Source organism: Vulpes vulpes, chromosome 3 (genome assembly GCF_048418805.1).
Source record: "Vulpes vulpes isolate BD-2025 chromosome 3, VulVul3, whole genome shotgun sequence".
NCBI classification, from domain to species: domain Eukaryota; kingdom Metazoa; phylum Chordata; class Mammalia; order Carnivora; family Canidae; genus Vulpes; species Vulpes vulpes.
Genome location: NC_132782.1, coordinates 56,015,697 through 56,037,036, shown reverse-complemented (window position 1 = coordinate 56,037,036; position 21,340 = coordinate 56,015,697). Strand labels below are relative to the sequence as shown.

Here is a 21,340-nt window from a genome sequence, read left to right as displayed (position 1 = left end):
TTCATCTAGGTTGTTGCATCTGTCAATAGTTTGCTGCTTTTTATTTCTGAGTTGTATTTCCTTCCTACTCTTCATACAGAACTGCATTACACAGTATTATAATTTTTGCTTCAATCATAAAACATAAGGCTCAAGACAAGGAATATCTATTACGTTTACTCTTGTTTTTGCTTATCGTGTTGTTTCTTCCTTTCCTGATATTCCAGAGTGTCCATTCTTTTATTGTTTCCTTTCTGTTTAGAAAACTTTAACTAGCCATTCTTTGGGGGTAGGTTTGCTGACAGTAAAGTCTTTTCCTCTTAGAATGTCTTGATTACCCTTCATTCTTCAAGGATAGACCACTGGATTTAGGATTCTATGTTGACAGTTACTTACTTCCAGCATTTGAAAAAAATACTGTGCCACTTGCTCTGGCCTCCATGGTTTCTGATGAGAAATCCAGTCATTTAAATGGTTTTTCCTAAAAAAAATAAAAATAATAAATAAATAAATAAATAAATAAATAAATTTATTTTTCCTTATAGCTAAAGTGTCCTCTCTTTCATGCCACTTTGAAGATTTCTGGGAGGTTTTTTTTTGTCTTTAGTTTTTGGAAGTTTGAAAAATATGTTTGGTATGAATTCCTTTAGATTTTATTTGGACAAATGTGTATATTTGTGTCTATATCCCAGATTTGGGATATTTTTGGCCATTATGTCTTCAGGTACTTTTTCAGTTCTACTCTTTCTCTTTTCTTCTTCTGAGACTTTGATGACACATTACATCTTTTGTTCTAGTCCCAGAGGTTCCTGTCAGTTCATTTTATTTTTTTTCAGCCTGTTTCCTCCTTCAGATTGGACATTTCTGTTGTTTTCACTCATTTTTCCACTGAACCATATATAATGCTCTTGAATCCTTTGAATTTTTAAAAAATTCATTTATTCAGTTTTTGAGTTCTAAAATTTCCATTTGTTTTTTTTTTTTTTTTAATTTTTATTTATTTATGATAGTCACAGAGAGAGAGAGAGAGAGAGGCAGAGACACAGGCAGAGGGAGAAACAGGCTCCATGCACCGGGAGCCTGACGTGGGACTCGATCCTGGGTCTCCAGGATCGCGCCCTGGGTCAAAGGCAGGCGCCAAACCGCTGCGCCACCCAGGGATCCCTAAAATTTCCATTTGGTTCTTCTTTGTATCTTCTGTTTTTTTTTAATGAAATTTTCTATATTTTTATTGTTTTAAGATTGTAATCATAATTATTAAAGCAGTTTTACCATGACTGCTTTAAAAATCTTTGTCAGATCATCTGACATCTCTGTATTTTAGTGTTGGCATCCACTGATCATCACTTTTTAAATCAGTTTGAGATCTTTTGGTTCTTTTATGATTTGTGATTTCCTTTTGAAACCTAGACATTGTGGGTGTTATATTGTGAGACTCCAGATCTTATTTAAATTTTTTGTTTTAGTTGTTTCCTTCTGATACTGTTCTGGCAAGGGAAGGGGTCCTACCTTCTTACTCTTAGGTGGAGGTAAAAGTACAGATTCTCTTCCACTGATGCCTGATAGAGGGTGCTCATCCTCACTGCTGGACAGAGATGGGAGTTGTGCTTCGTACTAAGCCTTCTCTGATACTTCACTGGCTAGTAGGGACAGGAATGCCTCATTACTGTTCCCTATGTGGCATCCATTGATGCATGGTGAGAGTAGTATCACTGGCACTGGATTGGGCATTGGTGAAAGTTCTCATTCTCTTTTAAGTCTCCTCTGATACCACCCCACTGGGCCTCATTATGTGAATTCCACTAGCACTTTCCATGTGGGAGGAAGAGAGGTTTGTCACTGTCTTGTTGGGATTGCAACTCCTCTCCTTCTTAGTCTTCTTTGATACCATCCTGCTCAGTGGAGGGACAATTTGGGTACCTTGTTATGTGCTGTGGAGTATGGAAATCTATAAATTTATATTTATAAATATTTATCTCCCTCTCTTTCTTTGTTTATATAGAAGAACCGTATCACACAGTATTTTAATTTTTGTTTTAACCATAAAACATAAATGTGCGTGTGTAGATATATATATCTATCTACATATATAGTTAATTATATATAGTTAACTACTTAAAAAATCTTTGTACTAGACTATAAGATATGTCTGCTTTGTTAAATCTGTATCATTAATACATAGCAATGTCCCTGGTCTGTATTATCTACTATAGTAGATTTCTTTACAGTATCTACTTTATATAAATAGAGTTTATATAAATCAGCTTAGATGTATTTGTGTATATCCTTGTCTCTGTGTTTGAGGTACTTATTTTTGTAGCACTGAGATCAACTATACACTGTTGTATTACCTGTGTCGATTCTTTTTTAAACAATTTTTTGTATTAATTAGACATTTGTATGATTTAAAAACCAAAAAGTACAGGGATGTCTGGGTGGCTCAGCAGTTGAGCATCTGCCTTTGGCTCAGGGTGTGATCCTAGGATTCTGGAATCGAGTTCCACATTGGGCTCCCTGTGAGGAGCCTGCTTCTCCCTCTGCCTATGTCTCTGCCTCTCTCTCTGTCTCCAATGAATAAATAATAAAAATTAAGTAAAGTAAAATAAAAATAATAAAACAGTACAAAAATGTATACAGTGAAAAGTTTGTCTCCACTCTGATGCCATCTGCCCAGTTCTCACCTGCCTCTCACTATTGTTAAGTTTTTATGTATACTTCCAGATTTTCTTTACGTAAACACGAGCAAATACACACAGATTTAACCACCCACCCATTCATATTTTTTTCCTTCTTTAACACAAATAATAGGAAACTGTATTTGTGATTTTTGTATTGTTTTCCCACTTAATATATCTTGGAGATCTTTTTATGTGGTTCATAGAGAATTCTGTTTTTTTTTTTTTTTTGCTTTGGTAGTTGCATAGTATTTTTTTTTTTTTTTACACTATTGTACATAGTATTTTTTTCAGTTTCAGCTTGTTTTTTTCTAGTATATGGAAATGCAGCTGATTTTAGTATATTGAACTATCCTGCGCCTTTCCTAAACTCTTTTGTTGGCTCTAATAATTCTTTGTATATTCCACCAGATTTTCTGCATAGATAATCATGTTGTCTGCAAATAAAAACAATTATTTCTTCATTTCCAATCTGGATGTCTTATTTCTTTCTGGCCTTGTGGCACTGGCTTTAGTGTGGCCTCCAGTATGATGCTGAATAGAAATTCTGATTGTTGACATCCTTGTCTTGTTTCAGTTTTAGTGGGAAAGCATCAGTCTTTGATTTACAAGTTTGATGCTAGCTATAGTTTTTGCGAAGATGCCCATTATCGGCTTAAGGAATTTCTATTCTTAATTTCCTAAGATTCTTTCATTTACAGGAATGAATGCTATTGACTTTTGTCAAATTGTTTTTCTGTATCTATAGAGGTGATCATATAGTTTTTCTTTTTTCATTTGTTAATATGGTAGATTATATATATTTTTTGAATGTTAAATCAATCTGGCACTTGGGATAAAGTCATGTGGTTATGATGTATCCTCTTCTTTTATAAGGACATCTATGTTCATGAGAAATGATGTTCTGTTGCTTTCTTATAATGTCTTTGTGTAATTTTGGTCTTGGTGTAATCCTGGCCTCATAGAATTATTTGTGAAATACTCCCTGTCTTTCAACTTTATGGAAGAGTTTGTGTAGAATTGGTATTGTTTCTGCCTTAAATATTTAATAGAATTCACCATGGAAAGTATCAAGGCTTTGACTTTTCTTTGTAGGAAGGTTTTTAACTACCAGTATAAATTTTTAGGAGGTTATGTATTCTTTTTTTTTTTTAATTTTTATTTATTTATTCATGAGAGACACACAGAAAAGCAGAGACACAGGCAGAGGGAGAAGCAGGCTTCATGCAGGGAGCCCAACACGGGACTCGATCCCGGAACTCCAGGATCACGCCCTGGGCCGAAGGCAGTGCCAAACCACTGAGCCACCCAGGGATCCCTATGTATTTCTTCTTGAATAGGGATCTTTATTTTCTATCTTTAAAGAAGTTTGGCCATTTTGTGTAAGTTGTCAGACATACTGGGAAAAAGTTGCTTGTGACATTTTAATTACCCTTTTTATGTCTAGAGAATCTATAGTCATTATTTGGCTAATTTCTAAATTAATTCTATTGTGGTCAGAGAACATAGTTTGTATGACTTGAATTTTTTTAAATTTGAAACTTGTTTTATGGCCAAAATACATCATCTATCTTAGTAAATGTTCTGTGTACTTGAGAAAAATGTATATTTTGATGCTGTTGGATGGAGTGTTCTAAAAATGTCAATTTGCAGATTTATTTAAGGCTATCAATTCAATATGTATCACTTTCATTATTGTTTTTATATATAATCTTCAACTTTAGTATTCATTCTTTGAAGTGTTTTTAGAGAAGGTTTAAAAAAGCATCTTGGGGCAGCCCCGGTGGCACAGCGGTTTAGTGCTGCCTGCAGCCCAGGGCGTGATCCTGGAGACCCAGGATCGAGTCCCACGTCAGGCTCCCAGTATGGAGCCTGCTTCTCCCTCTGCCTGTGTCTCTGCCTCTTTCTGTGTCTCTCATGAATAAATAAATAAAATCTTAAAAAAAATTTTTTTTAAATAAAAAATAAAAAAGCATCTTATTTTCTGATAGTTGATTACTTTCTGGTTTTATTGTATCATCAGATAATGTGTGTACTAATTCTACCTTTTGAAGTTTATTTAGATTTTTTTTTTTGTGGCCCAGTATATGGTCAGTTTTGATTAGTGTTCAATGAACATTTGAAATATAGTGCTTTGTGTGTTTTCACAGAGAATAGTTTATTATCAATTTTTTATACATCTTCTAAACCCTTACTCATTGTTTTCCACCTTATTTCTCATGGACTGTGAGAAGTAAAGTGCCTTTTGGATTGTGCTCTTTTCCTTGTTTTCCCTTCCATCTTGTATTTTATGAATGTTAGCATTGATAACTTAGTATGTACTGTATAGTAATTTAGCTTGTAGAAAGAAGTTTATCTTCATAATGATTTATTTATTCATGTAATTGCCCTTTTAGCCTGGATTTTACTTTATCTGATAGATCACATCCTGTGATTTTTTTTTCTTTGCACCGTATACTTTGGCCTATCCTTTAATTTTTCAGTCTTTCTGGACCACTTTGTATTTGTATTTATTTGCTTTCTCCATAGAGCTGGGAGGTTGCTTTTTTGAGATTTCAGAGTTTTGCTTTTTTCAGATTTTATTCTGAAAATCTTAAGTGAGGTAAGCCAAATATATATTTTATTTTATATTTTTAAGGACACTTTTCACTACTTTTTTATTTGTGCATATATTTCTGATATTTGGGAATATGTATTTTATTCCAATGATTACCTTTAGGATTATAGCTAAAGGTATAGTTCCCTTGATCTTCTGTTTGACCATTGTTCCTTACAGTGATGAAAACTAGCGTATCTTTCCTTCCTCCTTTCACCTCAAGCCCTCCTTCATTACACATTTTAACCATTATCCCAGTTTTTGCTTTTATACCGTTAAAACAAGTTTTTAATTCCAATTTTACTCATGAGCTTTAAAAGATATCTTTTGACTGCCATCTCACAGATGAAGCCAGTGGATCTTTTCTACCTCCTTCCTTCTTTACTTTCTCTTTCCAGTTTGCCTTAATATAAATCTTTTACTCATCATCAAAGGATATAATTTGTTTTACTTTAGCTGTTAAATGCAGTTCATACTTAATCATCAGTGCTTTTGCTGAAGTCTCACCAGCCATTTCTTGGTTGCTGAAGCTGTTTCATGAAGAAAGTTTCAGGAAAACAATATTCTTTGAGTTGTTAAATCTTCAAATTGGTGGACTCTAGCTTTTATATTGAAAACCATTTTGGCTTTCCTTAAGGATCTTGAAGATACTGACTGCTCTGTGACATTCTGACATTGAATACCACTGTAGGGGAAATCCTAGGCTAGATAGATGTTTCCCCCCTCTCATAATTGATTGATCATTTCTTCTGGCTGTTTCTTTACTTGTTGGAATCCAGTAACTTGACTGCACTGAATCTCAATGTAACTAATCTAGGCCATTTTTCCCCCAGCATAAGATGTGTTTTTTCAGTATCAGGATTTAAGTCTCAGTCTCTCTCTCTCTCTCTCTCTGTGTGTGTCTCTCTCTCTCTTTAATTTCAGGAAAGTTTTCTTGAATTGTGTCTTGAATTGTTTCTATTGCACTATTGGAGTTTTATTATTCAGGGATTCCAGCTATACATATATTGATGTTTTCTCTTTTTTTTTCCTCTCCCTTCCTCCCTTGTCCTCTTTCTTTCCTCCTCCTCATACCTCCTTTCCTTACCTCCTTTCACCTCACACACCACCAAATACTTCATTCACCGCTTGGTTCTCTGCAGGCTGGGTGTCACTTATCACTGTACTTACTACTTAATCAGTAAGATAAAACACCCTCTTATTAAAGATAGCAATGATATCTGCATTTCTGAATCCAATAAACACTTTTCAGGTTTTATCCATCCCTATTTCTGTATTAAACAGTGATGATCATCTTTCCTTTTTGAAGTTCTGTATCCTGTAGACATCTGTGACTCTGTGCCCTTCTGATTTTTTTTTTTTTTACCTTTGTGATTGTTCTTGAGTTGAATTTTGTTTCTGTCATTTGACCATATTATAACTATTAGTCTTAGGACTTAGTTCATTGTCCATTGGTTTCTAGCTCCATTATCATCCCTGGACAAGTTTATTCATGGACATTGTTTCCTCTCATGGCTTAGAAATCTATAATTTTTTTTTTAAGTAGTCTCTAGCACCAGAATGGGGCTCGAACTCACAACCCTGAGATCAAAAGTCATATGCTCTTGATGGAGCCAGCCAGGCGCCCCTAGAAATCTATAATTCTAATCCAGATGTTTCAGATTACTCAATTTCTTATTATTCAACATTTAAGTAAAGATATTCCTCAAATCTACCACAGTCCATACTGCACCTAGCTTCTTTCTTCTAACACTTCTGCGTATATTCCTTATCTCATTTTGTGGCATCTTCACTCAGCTGTCACTTAAGCTAGAAACTTAGGAGTTATCATAGACTCCTTCCCATGCCTTCCAACCCAAACCAATCAGTCACCAAACTCTAGTTTTACTTTATAAATATCTCTTAATTCTGCCTGCTGTTTTTTAGGTCTACTATCACTATCGTAGTTTAGTTCCCATTTCGACTGCTATGATAGCCTTTTACCTTCAGTCTTGGTTTTTTCAGATCATCCCATCATAAAATCACCAGAGTGATCTGTCCTAAATGTATGAATCTGATGATTTCACTCTCCGTAAATCTCTCTAGTAAGTGTATCCTTAATACTTAGTACTAGGCCAAGCAGTTCTTTAATTTTTGCATTTAATATTTTAAACATATTTAATAGTTTCTCATAATACTTGAAGGTTTAGGAGTCTACCTCTATATGTAGTTTCATTTATTTATTTATTTATTCATTTATTCATTCATTCATTCATGAGAGACACAGATTGAGAGGAGAGGTAGAGACACAGGCAGAGGGAGAAGCAGGCTCCATGCAGGGAGCCCAACGTGGGACCCGATCCCGGATCTGGGGATCACAACCTGAGCCAAAGGCAGGTGCCCAACCGCTGAGTCACCCAGGCGTCCCTATTTGTAGTTTCTGTTGATGTTTACTCATGGTGAATTATTTTGTGCAGTGCTTTAAAATTTTTTGTTTTGAGTACATCTTCAGAAGGGCTTTATCATTAGAACTTACTTTGCCTGTGTTAAGTACTGTCTCCAGAGAAATTTTGAATTTCCTTCTTTCAAATGCCCCAGGAGTCTTTTTTTTTCAGAATCATCTCTTAAGATGTTAATTTCTTGGCTTGATTTTTCCTATCCTAAGGAGATGGTGGAATTTCAAGTCTCAAATCCACCTACAAGCAGCATATAGATTATAGATTCTTATAGAGTATACATTTACCCCTGCTGAGTCCAGGCTGAGACAGTCTTTCTTGTCATCTTCCTATGCTTATAGACAGATTTCCCTCCGTCTTTTCCTTTCACTGAGGATGCAGCTTTTCAAGACTCCTGGTTTTAGGAAGATCTTTGCTTCAATCCCTTATGTTGCAAGGGCTTAAGGTCTTAGCTTCTTTCTGGCATTAAAACCCAAGCTCTTAATGTGACCAACAAATATGTAAGATAGTCTCAGTGACAGCTTAGGGCTTACTGCTTTGGTTTTCAGTTTCCTTTTCATTTTTAGACTCTTTGAGTATTGCCCTTATTTTCTTAGGAACTCAGCTGTGTATTGTAAGGAATGTTTATTAAATTTTTCCCCAACATTTCTAGGGAGATTTTTTGCCCTCCAGATTCTCTGGCCCACTATATTCTCATATAGGGTTGACACTTGCCATAGCTCTAACATTTTTCACAGGATTTAAACATGATCTAACACTTCTCAATTATTTTAGTTCCTGTTTTTGAAGAATCTAAATAAGATTTTAAATCTTGTTGTAAGGAATATTGATGACTAAAGGAAGTAGATTAGATGGGTCAGGTATAACCCCATAATCCTTTCAGGTTTGTAGGTCCTTCTGATACCTGTCTCAAATAATGTTTCCTTGGTTTTATTTGTTTTGTCAAACAAGTGTTAGCATGTAGTATTCTCTTCTTCATATAGTACCTTCTCCCCTGGTGGGATTTTTTTTTCTGCCTGGAACCTAGGCCTTCTAGATTTTAATTTTTTTTTTTTAAGGAAACCATTTCCCTGCAGCCAGCAGAAAAAGAGTACTACTGAAATCTAATGCTTGGTTACTTGACAGTTTCCAGTAATAATAAGCTTCTGTTTAGCCCTCAAACTGTTTCTCATGAAAAAGGCCAAAATTATGGGTTGCCATTCACATGATATACAAGTCTACAAGATAAATTTAAAGCAATCAAAATGTTATGAAACTGGGAAGTTAAATCAACCTCAAAATAGCTGGTTTGGAGGGTTGTGACAAAATATGGACAACCTTAATCACCTGAGCCACCAACAGGACCAACTGTATTCTATTATCAATTTGATGTATTTTCCTCATTTTTTTTTCTTTTCCTTTGCAAATTTTCTTTAGAAGGTTGAAAAAATACGTATTTTTCACCCAAAGTATGTTATGTTTTTGTAAACTCTTTGTAAATTTGTAATATCTACATAATACATTTTATATCTACACAATATTTTATTTAAATTTAGTTAACAGTATTCCCATGTTATATATTTAATTCCAATTTCTTCCTTTCCTCCCTCTTCTGCGGCTTCTGTTATAGAGCTGCAGCAAATATCTTAATGCATTAAACAGTTTTTTTTCTTCAATGTATTTAGGTAAATTTCCAGATAGAATTACTGGGAATTCTGGGTAAAAGTGTTTTTTACATTTTTGAGACTTTTGACACATTGCACCAAATTACTTAACCAAAAGTATGGTATAAAATTATATTCTCCCAATAATTTACCAGTGTCTTAAACAAACCACTTTGATTATGTCTAACCAGGGGTCTATGGGACAAAGGTGTAGTGCTGATGCTTTCTTTATGGTTTCTCTTCAGGACATGGTACCTGTCATAGTTGATTACTGCCTGCTGTTGCAACGAAAGTAAGTATACATGCCTGTCAGATTAATTATTTTGAACCCAGATTGCCTCTTGCTTATATTGTAATTTACTGTTATGAAGTCTTGAATTTGGATATTTTTAAAGAAAGTTTAATTTACAGAAGTTTGATTAACAATTTTCAGCCCATTTACCTAGTAAAACTAACTTTTCTAAAATAAATGCTGTGGCTCTATCATCTTGTGTTTGTATGGCCAGATAGTGGAGGTAAACATAGATAACAAAAGAGCAATCCTACTAAAAGATCTTAAAAGTAAAAGTTTATGATTCATATCCTGTATATTTATCCTCTTTTATGAACTGTCACTAAAACACAGTATTACATGCCACACAAAAAAGGGCAAAATTCAGAGTGCTTCTGGTATTGGCTTTTAGAGCCTTTTGTTGAAAAGACAGCAGTATAAATAAACTTTTAATTTGGCCTTCTTGGTTTAAATAGTAACTATATAAACCAATTTTCACTAGTTCAGTTTTTTTACACTTAATAGCTCCCCTCATGCCAGGTAGGCCCTTTGCGTTAATTTATCTAATTTTTATGACATTGAGGTAAGTATTATTATCCTCTTCATTTTACATAAGAGGTTCTAGAGGCAGAAAGCCATTAAAGAGCTTGCCAAAGCTACCTCACACTTCTTTTGAGGACCAAAGATGGGATTCCTGTACAGGCTATTTGGCTCCTCCTGAGTTCTTGCACTTGACTACTAGCTTGTTTCTGAGTGGTAGACAACAACTGTGAGGATCCAGTGCAGATACTGCTAAAACCCTGTATAGTGCTGTGCTGACTCATGAATTTGTATTTAGGTAGCCTGAATCATAAAACATTGGATCATACTTTGAAAGTATCAGTGAATGTTATCAAGAGGGCAGTTATTTGCTATTTCAGACCATTAAGTCATGAAGAGCTTTGGCTTCTATTTACTTAAGTTTATTCCAATGTTTTAGCTATACAGTATTATATGTAATTACCCAGTTAAAGTGTGTTGTGTTATGGTTGGATACTATTGAAAACATTGCTTTGTGTCACACATTTTCTTCTCTATGGGGCCTAAGGGAAAAATTTCCCTCAGGCATACTACCAGAAATATTTTTGCATCTCTAGAACAGCTAGTTCACTTTTAGCTAATGGACAGTGAATTGTATAACTAATTACAGTTTTCTAGAAAACTAAGAGCCATGATAGCTTTTTAAAACTTGGTTTTCTCTTGATGCCACTTTTCATATTCCCATCTTTGTTATTTATCTTTTATTTTTTAAAGCTGCTCAATAGTTTATGGATCAGTTTTACATATTTTATTTAAGCCTCATAATTGTAGTGTAAGGTAATGTTTTCCTCATTTTCAGATGAGGAATTTGAGATGTAGAGATGTTCCTAATACTAAAAGTACTGGAATCAACCCATATTTCAAGTTGACATAATTGTAAGGTAGAATGAAGTACCTAATACTGAATTTTACCTCAAGCAAGAAGGCATATCTTTATAAAACGGATAGTTTCCACCTAGAATGGCATAAAGTAACTATCCAGTACCTGATGGTTGAATTAATGAAATAATTCTGCCTTGTCGTTGGCAGGGTGACTTATGGTCATTATCTTGAATATGTGACTACTACTCTCACAGTGATGTAAGGTTTAAATGGTCCTAGTAATTGTAAGATGCTAGATTATATAGGGGAAAATTAAAAAGTAGGTTTTTTTTTTTCAGAAACATTTTATGTTATTTCCAAAGTTTTCTGAAAGAGAAGCATTTCTTTTTTATATGACTTGAAAAGGAAATATTTCCAACTTTATGTAATCTATGGACTGGCTGTAATGCATTAATTACAGAATGCAGTAATTACTTCATTAAATTATAGTATATAACCTAGAACATGAGATCTGGCCTAGATTTTTACCAAATTAGGATCTGTTTATTATTTCTTTGTTTTTACCAACTTCTTTCTTTCCATTAAATTTTCCTGACTCCTTACCATATTTTTTTTTCTGGGCTTGTCAGAAACAAATACAATATTTGTTTTTGGAGATCTCAGAAAGAAATATCAGCAGTTACAGTATATTCCTGACCTCCAACGGGAAGGAAGATCTCATGGGTTCTTTTCCCAGCTCTTCCCTCTCTTTCCTTCCTCCCACTCATACATGACTAGATCCAGGGCATGGATATTTTCCTGAACCCATAGTATGACTTCCTTCTCTCTGGATTCCTCTATTTCCAAAGGCTGAAGACCAAGGCCCCTGGGTGGCTTAGTTAGTAAAGCATCTGCCTTTGGCCCAAGTTATGATCTCAGGGTCTTTGGATCGAGCTCTGGGTTGGGCTCCCTGCTCAGTGGGGAGTCGACTGTCTTCTCCCTCTCCCTCTGCCCCTTTGCCCTGCTCGTGCTCTTTCTCTCTCTCTCCCTCTCTCTCAAATGAATGAAAACAACAACAACAAAAAAACTTCAAAAGCTGAAGACCAGATTGTACTAGAACCTGCTTCTGCTTGGGAGTAGTCCAGCAGGGTGTGTTCTTACTCTCTTTCCCCTACTTTTTCTGCTCTCAAGGTTCCAGTAAGGGCAGAAGGGACAGAGCAGAATACCCAGCAATGTAAGAATTATTATTGGATCACATGTTACCTTTTGTGTTTTAGATTGTGTTTTATGCTTGCTTACTTGTCACCATCTTGGCTTTTCTTTTTCATCAGAAAGATCCCATATATAGGGTCAAATAGGCCAGTTGATCAGTTCATGTCTAGGTCTCCTTCCATTCCAAACATGCAATGATTAAAGATAGATAAGATAGGAAAATTCTATGTATACTTCAAATAGTTCAGTGTGCTCACTCTCAAATGGTATAGTTTCCATAATTTTTTCTTAGACTTCCATAGACAAGTTAAAAGTGCTCAATTCCCTAGGACAAATTGAAATGGAGGATTGTAAGATATATGTAGCTTCAATCCTCTATCATATCTTTCTTCCTAAACTGGACCCTTTCTTTATTTCCCTTTCTTTGATATTAGGTTTCAAATTTTTCAAAATATCTGAGACATTAAGATTGCTTTAAAGAATGCTTAAGTTGTGTATAACACAAATACAACTTTACAAAGCATAATCTAATACTCAGCTAAATTCAGGTAACTTCCACTTCTAGGGCCATCACTTAGACACTCGGTCCTGGCCCCCTCATGCTTTTTATATTAATATCTTCTGATAGAGTACATTGTTTTTATAGTCAACCCCTTTTTACATACTGTTTCTTTTCTCTTTTCGTTATTTGAGAGAGAGAGACAGAGATAGAGCACAAGCAGGGAAGGAGGGAGAAGCAGGCTCCCTGCTGAGTAGGGAGTCCCATGTAGGGCTTGATCTCAGGACCCTGAGATTATGACCTGAGCTGAAGGCAGACACTTCATTGACTGAGCCACCCAGGAGCCCCTCACATACTGTTCCTTATGTGAGTCCAATTATAAACACAATACATATTTTGAATTGATTTTAACTGAGTACCATGACGTACACTATGATCACTGTTACTGCAGTATCATAATTCATAGTATCACATACCCAGCAGTAATTAATTGAACTAGTGTACATATATATTCCCAGTCATACTTAAGAATTCTTTTATTTATTTTTATTTTTTAAAAATATTTTATTTATTTATTCATGAGAGACAGAGAGAGAGAGGTAGAGACACAGAGAGAGAAGCAGGCTCCATGGGACTCGATCCCAGGACTCCAGGATCACGCCCTGGGCCAAAGGCAAGCACTCAACCGCTGAGCCACCCAGGCATCCTCAAGAATTCTTTTATAGTATAAAATCTTTTACTGTGGCAGGAACCATATTTCTTGTTCTCTATAGGGCATACTGACCAACATGTTATAGACGTCTTTTTTGGTTAATATTTGGTTTTATAGTCTTTGTGAATTGTTTAAAATCAGCAGTGACAGGAAATTCTGTGTTTGAAGACTTGTACTTTTATTTTCATAATTTGATTTCTTTTACAATTTCCTTTCAATTTGGTAGTGTATATTTTCTCTTTAGTATTAGACAAAAGATACATCTTAAGGCTTTTTGTAGGACATTTATTTGTTATTTTGTCTATACAGTGGTACACATTATTTCAATTTATTTTGAAAATAGGTCCAGAGTTTACTTGAACTATAATCCTGATTTTGAACAATGTTTAAAAATAGGCTGTTATTGTCTGTGATTTATATCCCAATAAAGCCATATAAGACAAAACAAAATAGGTGCTATGTGTAGATAATCTTGACCACTTTGAGCTTATATCACTGTAAGCAGATATCCAAAAAGAAGCCATCATTCAAATGACTTGAATTACATGTAAATCTGAACCAGAAATATTTCTGCTAAATCTAAAGTGAATTTGAAGTGGTCTTTTGATAGCCAAGGTGTTTGTTCATTCTTGTTCAGCATCAATGTTATTATTTGAGGAACAGAAAGATCTTAATCATCAAGCATAGTTGAAAACTGTATATTTTAGATATTGTTTTGCTGATAATTGCATGTTAATATTTTAAACATCAAAGCTAGGGGGAAAAAGATGCCATGCCTTTTTAATTTTATAACAGCTGTATTGAAATATAATTCATATACCGTAAAATTTACCTTTTTTAAAAGTGTACAATTCAATATTTTTTGGTATATTCATAGTGTTGTGCAACCATCACCTCAATTAAGCCATGCCTTTTTAAAGGAAATCTTTATAAACTGTGATAAACTGTGATATAGGTATTTATATCAGAAAATTGAACATTTTGAACAGAATTTCTTATAGTTCATTTGAGCTTTGCCGTTACTTTTATATATATAAGGAGAGCAGCCCAAATCAACTTTGAATATATTAACTCCTACTTATATTTACAGGGGATTTATTTATTTGGCTTCAGTTATATATGTAGTAAAGACTGGGAAGTATTAAGGATTGATGCTCTTGCTCTGTTTCTGACATTCTGGGTTTGTACTTACAATCAAGCTGAGGTCTTCATATTTTTTAAATTGCAAAATTTATAATGCACAAAGTAAATTTGGCTGTTGTCTCTATCAATTTGAAGTTATGAATGGTAGACCCCAAATAATGTATTTAATATGAGTATTAATGTAAAGTGAAGTTATGTAGAAAGAAGACCTCTTTGTCTCTCTGTTACTCAGGATAGATTTTATGTTATACGGGCTGCGGGGTGGCTAAGTTTGAAGTGATAAACAGCAGTTTTAAAGTTAGGAATTCCAGGAAACAAAGTCAGCACCCTGGAGTATAATTCCTAAATATAAAAAGAAACACAGGAGCTAAACACTTTTTTTTTTTTTTTTGGTATGTACTTTTCTTTCTTCCTTCTTCTTTGATGTTCTAATAAATATTCTCCCAATATGATGAAAACGTGTCTTTGAATTTTGTTTTATTTTTAAAGTAGGGATACCAATAGGAGATGCTGAATTTTATTTTTCCTGCTTCTTTATTTTTAGGCTCTGACTGGTTAAGAAAGAAACATATAGTTTTGCCATTAATCTTACCAGCATTACATGCTGGGTTTTTTTTGTTTTTTGTTTTTTTGTTTTTTTTTAAACAGGACTGCCTTGTCACCTTTTATGCTGTGTGTGTGTGTCTCTCTGTGTGTGTGTATATATATTTATTTATTTATTGGAGTTCAATTTGGCAACATACAGCATAACACCCAGTGCTCATCCCATCAAGTGCTCCCCTCAGTGCCTGTCACCCAGTCACCCCCACCCCCCACCCACCTCCCTTTCCACCACTCCTTACCTTTTATGCTGTTTACTTAATTTTTCACTCTTTAATTTTCCTCCCTAGGGCTTTTGGTGTTGAACTAAAATATATGATCATCTTTCATAGCATATTGTTTTTAACAACACATTATAGAGTGGAAGGGCTAGCAAATAGGGAATTTTCTTTATATTCATTAGAGTTACTTTGTTATTCTTTATCTTTGTTGCAGTAACGTTTCATTAATCTTAGTTTCTTTTACTTGGTTACTAATTGATAATCACAAAAATGTGATGGACTATTGATTAAAATGAAACTAACATGGAAAATATGAAGCAGAGACGAAAACTAAAAATTAGATATGTGGATATGAGAAAAAAAAATTAATGGATATAAATTTCCCTCCCAGGATATTGTAGATACTGTTTATTGAAACATGGCATGTGGTTTTGTTGCATTTGTAGCCAGTTCTCTTAGGATCTCTCCCCTTCCAGGACTTCAGATGAGGCAGAGACCCCATCCTGTTCCTTCCAGAAATCTTCCTTGACCTCTTTGTGGAACTAGTCATGAAAGACCAAACCTGCAGATGAACCAGCTACCACTTTTTCTCAAATGACATGGTACACATAAAAAGAGATAACACATTTAGTAATAAATAAATAGTCCTAATGGTAAATAGAATTAGCACAGTTATTTTTTTTAAAGAATTATTTATTTATTTGAGAGAGAGATTGCATACAGGGGAGTTGGGGGAGAGGCAGAGGGAGAGAAACTTCAAGATGACTTCCTGCTGAGCCCAGAGTCCCAACCTTGAGGATGGGGTTTAGATCTCATGACCCAGGAGACCATGACCTGAGCCCAATTCAAGAGTTGGACACTCAGCTGACTGAGCCACCCAGGCACCCCAGCACAGTTTTTACATTAAACAAGGCAGTACAATGTATGAATGGGAACATGGAAAACATTTCATTTTGCCAGTCATTCAGAGAATTAAAAATAGCGATATTATTTAATTAATACTTTAAAAAAATATTTATTTGACAGAGATAATGAGAGAGCACAAGCAGGGGAAGCTTCGAAGGAGAGGCAGAAGCAAGCTCCTCGCTGAGCAGGGAGCCTGATCCCAGGACCCTGAGATGACCTAAGCCAAAGTCAGACACTTAACTGAGCCACCAGAAGCCCCTGATTTATGCCTATTAAATTATCTAGTAGAAAAACCACACATAATTGTTTGATGAAACTGTATAATTCTGCATTGCTGATGGCAATGTAAATTGGTGCTATGATACTTTTTGAAGATGATTTGGTAAGATTTCAAATGCCACAGAATTATTCATATTTTTTTGACTTAAGATAAATTTCTAAAAGCACCATGACTAAGGAATTAAGTCCCCCCACCAGGGAAAGACTCTATATGTAGATGTTCATTGTGGCATCACTCATGACAGTAAAATACTGGAAGAAAGTGATACACCCAACACTACAGGAATACTTAAGTAAATTCTGATGTTTCAGCATGTTGAAACATTGTGAGTTAAACAAAATGGTAAATTTAAAGAGTAGGTAGTATCTTAGAATGATGTTTCTTGCATGGCGTTACATGAAAGCAGAATTTGGAATTATAGCTATGATGAGTATAACTATTTATGGACTATTTGCAGAAATGTGAAATAAAACATAATTATTGAGTGTAGTGGCATTTAGATTAATTTAAAAAATTATTTCTGCAGTAAAATAGATTCCAGATATATTTTTAAAAATAGTGAACATTTTCTTTCTTCATCAATAATCACCACCTAAACCCTTTGGGAAGCAAGAGGTAAGAACTAGATAAAGAAATATATTGACTCTAGATCAGCTGGGAGTATTTAGATCTCAAGAAAGAGGAGAGGGAAAAAAAAAGAAGAAAAAGGAGAGGATAAATTAGGAATAGTCTTTTTTTTAAGTAATCTCAACATTGAATGTGGGGCTCAAACTGAATGACCCCAAGATCAGTAGTCGAATGCTGTACTATCTGAGCCAGCTAGGTGTCCCTAGGAATAGTCCTTTTTCTATTTTTTCTACTTCATCATGTTGACTGTACTACCCACTACATTACCACCATTGTCTTTAAGAAGCAGTGTGCCATAATAGACCCAACATAGGATTTAGGTTAGAAGGCTGAGTTTATTTATTTATTTATTTATTTATTTATTTATTTATTTATTTATTTTAAATATTTTATTTATTTATTCATGAGAGAGAGAGAGAGAGGCAGAGACACAGGCAGAGGGAGAAACAGGCTCCATGCAGGAAGCCTGATGTGGGACTTGATTCCCGGTCTCCAGGATCACACCCTGGGCTGAAGGTGGCACTAAACCGATGAGCCACCTGATCTGCCCAGAAGGCAGAGTTTAAATTCTGATTCTGTCACTCGTTGGCTATGTGATTCTCTGCAAATAACTTATTCAACTTTTCTTGGTTGTAAAAGTATTGGGAGAATTCGTTAAGATACTATATATAAAATGTTTTTCTAATGTAAAGCTCTATGCAAGTATTGTTACTGTTTTTCTTAAACAGTTGAAATAGGAAAAAGAGAAGTAGCAGCTGATTGAATTTAGTGGATGCTCAGAATATTCCTAAAAGTATATTTTTTCTTTCTATTACAGGGATCTTTTATTTAGCCAGATGTATGATAAACTAAGTGAGAACTCAGTGGCCAAAGGAGTGTTTTTGGAGTGCCTTGAGCCATATATTTTAAGTGATAAATTGGTGGGGATGACCCCCCAGGTAATGAAAGACTTGATTGTTCATTTCCAAGATAAAAAGTTGATGGAAAATGTGGAAGCCCTAATTGTACATATGGATATCACCAGCCTCGATATTCAGCAGGTGAGTTTATAGAAAATTTATTAATATACAGAGTAAACATCATTCCTTTGTTGAGTATACTTACCTGACCAGTTGGGCCTCATTGTGCCTTCCATCAACTTCATTTATTTACTGAGCACTTTTGGTAAGGTGTCTCTTAAACTTATGCTTGTCAATATATTTCTTAGGACTGTTCTTTAATGAAAACTGGATTATGAACTTCTACTCGCCTCTTCTATTTCTTTGACATCTCCCACAGCACTTAGCATAAAGTTTACATATGGTAGTTGCTCAGTAGATGCTTACTGACTGATCATTCTTTACTCGCACAGTTTTCATCCTCCAAGTAAATTTCAACTCTGTGTCCTTTCACATGAATAGTAGAATATTTTAACTTCTAAGTTATATTATAACTTAGTTAATATTTTAACTTCTAAGAGTATAATGCCGTTTTTCAAAAAGCTACTTTATATGCCTAGAGTTGATAACTTTTATGCATTGAGTTTTGTAATGGAGAACATAGTATAGGAAGCAAATTACAGGATCTTAGCATGATTAGCCATCCCATTGTTTGTAAATATATCTCCCGTATATCTGAGGTCTCCACAATAAATTTTTCATCTTTAATTGCGGAGCAGTATGTACTTTGGGCTTAGACATTTGACTCTCAACTCTTGAGTTTCATATTAGTCCTAGTAATGAGCATGCTACTCCTACAAAGGTGGAAAGGTACAAAGATGCTAATTATGTAAGTCCTGTTGAGCTAAAATATTGGTGACTTAAAAGATCTTAGACCAAAAGTAGTTTTTTAAAATGTGCAAAATCACATAGAAGTGAAATGCTTGGAGAAATGGTTATTTTTTTTTCTTCCTGGAATCTCTTTATGAATGGCTGTGAGTTTGCAAAGTAAAGTCATAACCTCTTTTGTATATGCCTTTCTGTTGTATGGATAATTTGGCATAGTCTTTTATAGTTCCAGTGATTTGAGAGCATGTTTATCAATCTAGTTTTATTTACCTATCACCAGTATAAGAGAAATTTCTCATCTCTTGTCTTCCCAGTATTTTTAGCTTTCCCCAACTGTGTAAATATGCTCTAGTCTTTTTTATGTTAAAATAATTTTAAAACCCTTCTTTTCAGTTTCTCTTCTCTTCATATGAAGCCTTCTTCCTTGTAGGTTACTGTCATATGTCACTCTTCTCAGTCACAGCTGGATGTCTTAAAAGCATTGTCTAGATTGTACTTGCATTTTTCCCACATCCTAATAACTCTTCAGCCTTATTTTCAGTGAAGCCAGTAATGCCCTCCATGTCTACTGTATCAAGTCATATTTTTCACATTTTACTGTCAATAGCATTTGTTTGTTAATTCAAGGAAGTATTGATTGTCAGGCTCTGAGGATGCTTCAGTGACCCTAGTGCACAATGCTTATCTTCTCAGAGGCTTACCTTTAAGCCAAAAAATTTGACAGGAAACAGATAAACTAAAAGTATAAAAATATAAATGTTACATTAATAGTCAGATAGTATGGTAGAAAGAGCATGTAAAGCTACCTTAGACTACTTAACTGTAGGAAATCTTGCTGAGGACGTAACAGTAAGCCTGAGATCCCAGTGACAAGAAGGAATCAGTAATGCAGAGATCTTGGCGAAGATTGTTCCAGGTAAAAGCAACAGCAAATGAAATATAATAATAATAATTATAATGCCTTGGATGTTAAAGTTACTGATAAAAGGCAAACAGGCTGGGGGCTTGGTTGAGAGAGAGGTGGTTTTTTCAGGGCAAGATACAGATATTTCCGTTTTATTCTGTGTGCTCTGGGAAATCATTTTAAGGAAGATGACTCTGGTTTACTTTAGGGATGACAGATTGAAAGTAGGAGCCAACTACAGAAGGAGTAAGGAGGAGATGGTCCTGACTGGAGATGGTCGCAGTGTCCTGACTGGAGATGGTCGCAGTGTGATGGAGAGAGAGGGCCTGACTTTGGATATTATTTTGGCAGTGGAATTGATTTGCTGATGAATTGGATGCAAAAATGTGGAAGTGTGGGAAAGAGAAAATTTAAGGATGACATTTAGTTTTTTGGCTTGAGATAAAGTGGGATGGAGATTCCTCTAAGAAGATTAGAAGCCTGGGTGGGTCTAAGTTTGAGAGACAAAATAGGAGTTCTGTTTTGCCATTTAATTTTGAGATAGCTACTAGACATTCAAGTGTGGATATCAAGTAAGTGGTTGGATATATTGGTCAGAGGGAACATTGCCATTGAAGGTTTAAGTGTGTTTGTTAGTCACCAGTATAGAGAGATGTATGATCACAGCACTGGCTGAGAGAGGGTAGTGAGAGAAGAGAAGAGGGCCCAGAACATGCCTTAGTCTATGACATCTCATCTCTGTTTTTCCTCTTAATTCTCTAGCTCCTCCTTAATTTCCTTTGCCACCCTCTGCTCTTCTACTTCAGCCCTCTTTCCTTGTCACTCTGTAGTATAATATAGCTCTCATAGGAGAATATAGAGTAGTCTACACTGCAAGTCATTACTGTTCCTCTTCTCAATATTTTCTCAAATCAGTTTCTCTCCATCTTTAAACACTTCAGGCTTCTACGTTAAGACCTTCATCTGTACTGCTTCAGCCTGCATAGTCTCTAGATTCCATCTCTGCTTTAGGCTCGTATATGTGAATTCTTTAGGCCCTCGCTTAAATATTGCTTACTCAGGGGTGACCTTCTGTATACTCTGTACACCAAGTCAGGTTCCTTTATGACATGGCACATCTGTAAGTGAATTAAATGTGTAATTGAGTATCCTCCCTATTGTAGCTCACACTGTTTTGTGTCCTTCCCTTTTTTTGATTAGTGTCCAAGATGAACAGTAGTTCTGTAAGGGTAGAGACTAAGTCTGGGTTTGTCTGATTCTAGGAGTGGGCCTAAATATAGCTGTTCAGTAAGTAATTTGTAGAGCTATTGACCAAGGGTAAAATGAATATAGAAGGGGGGAGGAGAGAGAAAAAATAGATATTGGGATGTTTAAAAGTAGCTATTGTACAATTAAAAGTGTAATAGCCTTGTACTTTTGTATTGAACCTGCAACAGCTCTTACCCTGGCATTGTGTTTGAGTACTGTTGACCCTTGAACAACATGATTTTG

General features: G+C 35.1%; 1 protein-coding gene across 5 annotated transcripts in view; it reads left to right on the top strand.

Annotated features, from left to right (window-relative positions):
• VPS8 (VPS8 subunit of CORVET complex) overlaps positions 1-21,340 on the top strand; it is a 248,815-nt gene that overhangs the window by 74,418 nt on the left and 153,057 nt on the right. For all 5 annotated transcript variants that reach the window (XM_026007303.2, XM_072752535.1, XM_072752534.1 and 2 more), the window contains exons 21-22: positions 9,574-9,620; positions 17,997-18,219. In XM_026007303.2, coding sequence (XP_025863088.2) covers positions 9,574-9,620; positions 17,997-18,219 — 270 coding nt within the window. The remainder of the gene's footprint in view (positions 1-9,573; positions 9,621-17,996; positions 18,220-21,340) is intronic.